This window comes from Artemia sp. Qi Xiang Cuo, chromosome 13 (genome assembly GCF_049724085.1).
Source record: "Artemia sp. Qi Xiang Cuo chromosome 13, ASM4972408v1, whole genome shotgun sequence".
Lineage (NCBI taxonomy): Eukaryota > Metazoa > Arthropoda > Branchiopoda > Anostraca > Artemiidae > Artemia > Artemia sp. Qi Xiang Cuo.
Window position 1 is genome coordinate 67,682,006 of NC_142806.1, and position 6,546 is coordinate 67,688,551.

Consider the following 6,546-nt stretch of genomic DNA (forward strand, 5'->3'; position numbering starts at 1 on the left):
ATATAAAATTCATACCGAAACCCCTAACTTCTGCTCCGCATTCCCTTACCAACCTAATGTTAGACTCAAACAACTACTCCTGCAACTTGATATTTCTAAGACCTATGGAGCTGAAGGAGCTACTTATAACCATTGCTTTTAACCTATTTTGCTTATTTTCAACTAATTCCACATGCGTACCCCATTAACCATCTTTTATAAATTTGCTTTGACTTGACTTACTTGACTTAAAGCTCTTGCTCGGCAGCGTTACCAGCATAGAGGGAACCAGACGTCAGCGCCGTCAGTCGTCTCCAGAGTGGCCTGTTTTGTGCCAGGGTAGGAGCTTCACTGGGGTCAATGCCCCATGCTGTGAGTCGATTGTGGATGAAATCTGCCCATCTCATATGTGGTCTACCTCTGGGGCATTTCCAGCCGTTTGCAGTTGGATCGAAGTCAAATATAATTCGGGCAGGTGTTTCAGTGGGTAGGCAAAGTAGATGACCATACCAACACAGCAAGCAGGACTCAAGCTGTTCGGACCGGGGTGGTAATTTAAAGGACAAAACGATATACATGTTCCGTACCCTTCCGAGCCACCTAACGGGTTCAATTCTTCGGAGGAGTTTTGTCTGGACAGCATCTACCTTCATGATCTCCGACTGCGTCAAAGGCCAAGTCTCTGACGAATACAACACGACACTTGCTACCGAGGCAGAGTAGATACGAGCTTTCATGAGACGGCTTATCTGGGATTTGTGGAATATGGTGCTCAGTAAGCGGCCGAAAACGACGTTCGTCTTTTCCACCCTTGCTGATATATCTGCATCTAGATTTCCGTTTGAGCAAACAATTGAACCAAGGTAGGTGAACTGCTTGACTATCTCAATCTTGGCCACATACTTTTATAGTTGTCAGGGGGCTGCATGGTGTCTTGTCTAGAGGTAATATTTTGCTCTTGGTCAAGTTTACATGTAAACCAAGTTTTTCAGTAGCTGTTGCTAGCATCTCCAGGGTAATTTTGACGTTAGTGATATCTTCGCATACCAATGCAACATCGTCAGCGAAGTCAACATGTGCCAGCACTCTTCCAGCAAAATCGATGCCAAACGGATGCTCCAGCAGTGTTTTGTATAGAACATGGTCCATGACACAGTTCAAGAGTTCGGGAGCAGCAGCGCAGCCTTACCGAACACCATTTCTAATTTGAAAATGTGATGAGAGCTGGCCATTTACATGAACACCACTTTCGGTCTTATTGTATAGTTCTTTGAACAGATTGACAATTTTCTTCGATACACCAGCCGATTGAAGGATCAACCATAGTGACTGTCTGTCGACAGTGTCGAAAGCAGATCGAAAATCGACGAAGGCAATGTATGCTTTCCTTTTATATTCTAGAGTTTTCTCTATCGGCTGTCTAATTGTATGGATTTTCTCAGTAGTGGACTTACCCGCCATGAATCCAGCTTGCTGGTGGCGATGAAGGGGATGGAGGTACTTTGTTGCCCGCTTGAGGAGCAGCATGGGGAACAGTTGGCCGGGTACCGAGAGCAGAGTTATTCAACGATGGTTATCACATTCTGCTTTACTTCCTTTCCTCTTGTAGACTAGCACAAGTACGCCAGTCGTCCAGTCTGATGGTATTATTTCAGAGCGCCACACAGTATTAAACAGCATTGGTAGCCAGAGGGTCATGGATGAATCGCCATTTTTAAGGAGTTCTGATGTCAGGCCGCATATTCCAGGCACTTCGTTGTTCTTCAGCTTTCGTGCTGCTTCTTTAATTTATTCTGCTGTAAATTCAGTGCCATCGGAGGCAGGTGTAGCATTCTCAGCCGCAGCAGTAATCTCGTCGTCAATTTGGTCAGGTGGGTCTGAGTTCAGTAGTTTCTCGAAGTGTTGCTCCCACTAGCGATGGCACTGTGATTTGTCGCAAATATTTTCACCACTGGCTTTACGGAGATACGATGTAGTTTGAGTGTATTGACCTGAGAGCTCACGGAGGATCTTATATTTGGCTCCGATGTCCTTTTTTTGGAGGCCTCTTGGAGCTCGCGTGCTTTTTTGTCAATAAAGGTCTTACGGCCTTTGTGCAGCATGATGTTATGCTACGTATTTAATTGCATTTGCGCTGTCATGTCCAGACGAAGGCGGGCTTCCCGTCTGCGATCAATAATGGTGAGGGACTCGTTGCTGATCCAGCCTTTTTTCTTACGCTGTTTCATTCCAGCAATCCTAGTTGCAGCTGCAAGAGCATTCTCTTTGAAGACCATCCACAGACCTTCACTATCATCACATTGCGTAAGAACCTCAAATATGTTAGATATTTCGATCTGATACTGCTTAGCCAAAGCAATGTCTTGCTGGTTACAGTAGGTATCAATTTTCCGAGGTATCTGGCTGGCTTTTGTAGCTTTTGGGCGAAGCCGGATTTTCGCTGCAACAAGACGATGGTCGGTGTTCCTATGGTCGTCTTCTCGGTAGGTGCGACAATTCTGCGCAGAAGACAGCCATCGGTGGCGTATGATGATGTAGTCGAGCATCTTCTTCGTTGATCTATCATTGCTATACCAGGTTTACTTGGCTATATTGGGACTCTGAAACCATGTGTTTGCAATGGTAAGATTGTGGGTGCGAGACAGCAGTTCAACATTCTCTCTCCGTTGTCGTTTAGGCTATCTACTGTTACGGGTCCAACAGCGAAATCCCATAGGCCAAACTCGTTTGAAATGCTAGCATTCATATCTCCTAGAAAGACGAGGTAGTCATGAGGAGGTACTGACGAGAGCTCAGAACTTAAAAGGGTCTAGATGTCATCCTTATATTCTTCCTGGGCTTCATTTGTGGGGGAATAACAGGTGATTATGGTTAATTTTCCTTGTTTACCATAGAGCCTTGCTCTCAGGAGCCTGGGTGTAACTGGTGTGAATGACAAGATGGCCTTGCATGCTGTACTGTTCAGCACTAGCCCAACGCCTCCTCGTTTCTGGTGACCACCAGACCAAAGCAGTGTGCGCCATTCACCAATGTGCTCCTCACCATCACCAGATAGATGTGTTTCAGTGATTCCAGCAATTATAAATTTATAGTTCTTTAATTATCAGGCTAATAGAAGCTTTGAACCGGATTGGTTCAGTTTCAAAACATTCCAGGTGGCCACATTGATGCCACCTTGGTCAGCCATACTCAGAGGGAATCGTCCTTGGGTAGTCCGGTGTCGAGACGGGGTTTGAGATGATATATCCGAGGCTGAATTTCTGGTTCCTTTCGTGGCAATAGAAGTTTCAGGAGGAGGGCTGCCAACCAAACCGTCACTAGATGTATTTGGTTCTCTGGTGGCTAGCCAGGTATCCAGAGGCACGTGGAGGTCGTTCTTCATGCGCCAATTTGCATGGGAACTAACTCCACGCTAATTACACGCTAAGTAAATAAACTAGCCTCCTATAATGAGAGAGGGGTTGTGTAAATAATCCACAACAGGAGAAATTTTACCTCCAATCCAAAATTTATCTTTCTCCCCCTTACAACTTCTACCAACCACTGAATTTACTAACATTTCATTCTAAATTTTTTATCGTAGGTATACCCCTAAAATATCAAAAAGCCTCTGTAGGTTTTCTGTTAAGTAAGCCAACAAGAGAATATCATCGACAAACATTAGACCAAGATCCGCACCAACTTAAGTTGTACTACTGGTGCCTGGTTTTGCTCAGATTTTTCCACTATATCATTCAGGTACAGTGAAAAAGTCTCGAGAAAAGCGTGCAGCCTTGCTTTACTCCCAGTCTACTTACTGCAACTCTAGGGAGAATTCCCAACCCTTACTACCATCTTAACTACTAAATAAATATGAACTGATATTTCTACAAAACATGTTGGATGGCCTAAATCCATTAAATTCTATTATTAAATCTCTTCTAACCTTATCGAACAATCCCCTAAGATCTAGAAACGCAAACCATAATTTTCCACAGTTCCTCCTAGTAGGCTATACTTCTTAACTGAAGAATTTATTATAAAAAACTGATCCGCCTTCTGTTTCCAACCAAATATCTAATCTTCTACACAGAATCTTGTAAAAGCAGTTACCCAGACGGTTCTTAAGTCAATATTTCAATTGCTCCAATGTTAGTACACATCACCTTATTAAAAATCGGGTCTACAATTTAGGTTGACCATTGTAAAGGCCACTGAGGCTTTTGAAAAATATGAGAGTATTGTATATGTTAGTGAAATGGTCCAAGTCCTGCTCCAAGTCCAGAGACGAGTGGGGATACCTGTTCCAGGTGCAGATGATCCCTCAATGTTCTTCAACTCCTTCTAAATTTCCTCCTTTGAGATATTTATGACAAGATATATATGAAGGATTACTTACAGAGCAGCTAAAGAAAGAAAAAATCCTACCTCCTACTGACCTGAGGAAACTCGGTAGCCTCAAATTCAAATTACAAAAGTTAAACCAATGCGGAATCGTTTTCAGACAACGCAATTTTTTCTAAAAGAACATTTCGGCTCTATATCTAGGAGCCATCGTCAGTAAAGCACATATAAATAGAAAATAAGACTTTCAACAAAACACCTGACCATTGAAACTAAAATTAAACCAGTCTTAACATCATCATTTTAAGCAAGTTGAAACAGGACTCAAGAAATAATACGACATGAAGCAATTCATTCAGATTAAAACAAATCAAGAGCTTTTTTATACAATGGTGGGATTAATTATGACGGTTTTACCTCTCCTTGAAACATCTGCCTTGACTTTACTCTAATTAGCCAAGGCGTTCAAGTTTTCACCACTTTCATCAAGTTGATTTTAATTCAAATATGTTTATTTTTAAATCAAAATCAACTAAGTGGAAGTGAATAAAAACTTGAGAACCATGACCAATTAGAGTAAAGTCAAAGTTGGCGTATAATCCTTCCTTTTTGGCAGCTAACATAAAAGATCTTTTTGATATAAGTTCATTGTGTTTTGAGTTCTTTATTTAACAATAAAAATCATAAACAAAAAACAACTTCGACAAAATCTCCCCCATAAGGCTCCATGGCCAGGAAAGAACAGGGAAAAAAAACAATACCAACACAAATAAAATGTAAACAAAATCCAAAAAAATCCAGTCGCCCACCTTAATAATTCCCAAAATGACAAGATAGGCAGGGAGTATCACATGATTTCGCCAACTCAAATAAATATCCAACTCAATCCAGAGACATCAACTCCAAGGGAAACCGGAAAAAAAACTTGTTTACTAGCTACAAATCCCCTAAAATAATTTTTGAACATACCAAACGAGTGGCAGCTTCGTGCAGACACAGGGAGCATGTTCCAAATCCTGTTGCAAGTTGTCAAAGGGTTGAAGTCAGACCTCACTGATGGAGTATGAAGAATCTGTAAATTGCATAAAATGCGGAGATGATAAGTCAATTGATCAGAAACAAAAGATATACTATTACATAGAGCAGCAGGAAGATGGCCATGCAACTGTAGGAAAATGGAAGAAGAACAAGAAAAAAAATAGAGAGATTTCAAATGAAGCAAAGATTTAAGTGAAGATCGATAAGTTTCCTTAGTAAGAATCCTTGCTTTATCATAAAGTTTTGAAAGTTGCATCAGAGACGAGGGAAAAGTTGACATCCAAATAACAGAACAATTATGAAACATAAGACTGAACTAGGCTGTAGAACCAGATTCTAAGAATTAACCCTGGAAACATGTGTTTGAGCTTTCTAAGGATTCCAAGACTCCTAAAGACTTTCATTTTAATCAGGTCAATATGATGCTTGAAGGAAAGAACTTCGTCAAGCAAGATGCCAAGGAATCGAACTTAACGATCCTTAGGTCTACTTAGAGAACCTCTTGATACATGTATTTCATTTGAGTCAGGGCAAGCCTTTGAGACTCTGGAAAAAATGAGAAAAAATGACTTCCCGACATTTAAGGCAAGAGTAATTTACATCAAACCATTGGATAACTCTTTCAAAAAAGGCTTTCATCTTTGAACGAAGATCAGACTCAGTTCTACCAGCTATGCCACAGCACTGTCATCAGCAAAAGCAATAAGTGCATCAGGTAAGGACGAACTCCTGTCACAATTAGTGACGGAGGCTGACTGACAAAGAGGACAGCAAATGGTAGGTTTTAGATTTTGAACCGCATTAATAAGGTCATTGACGTAGATTAAAAAGAGTATCGGCCCAATGACAGATCCTTGTGGAACGCCAAACTCTATTCCATAAGGGTTAGAAAAGAGCGGATCAATCGAGGTTACTCGACCAGATAAATATGATAGAAACCAAGAAGAAGCATTCCATCTTATACCAATATGGAACAGTTTCCAAAGAAGAATCTTGTGTGTTAATGAGTCGGATGCTTTTCGCACATCGAGAAAAAGAATAGCAGTTATTAGACCCATGTAAAGAGCTGAATGTGAATAATTTACGAGAGTTGCGCATGCATGCTCAGTTGAGTGCTTCGCCCTAAAACCAAACTGAAAATCACAAAAAAAGTGTTTAGAATTAAGAAAATCAAGAAGTCGAGAAAGCATAGCTTTTTCAAAAATT

At 41.1% G+C, this 6,546-nt stretch overlaps 1 protein-coding gene across 1 annotated transcript; it reads right to left on the reverse strand.

Annotated features, from left to right (window-relative positions):
* Positions 1 to 227: 227 nt before the first annotated feature.
* Positions 228 to 716, reverse strand: LOC148945583 (uncharacterized). Its single transcript, XM_089099091.1, has one exon. It carries the CDS (start codon positions 714 to 716, stop codon positions 228 to 230), a length of 489 nt encoding a protein of 162 aa, XP_088955217.1.
* Between the last annotated feature and the right edge of the window lie 5,830 nt (positions 717 to 6,546).

Excerpts from the sequence above, each read along its gene's own strand:
- LOC148945583 (XM_089099091.1), bottom strand. The coding sequence starts at position 716 with ATGAAAGCTCGTATCTACTCTGCCTCGGTAGCAAGTGTCGTGTTGTAT.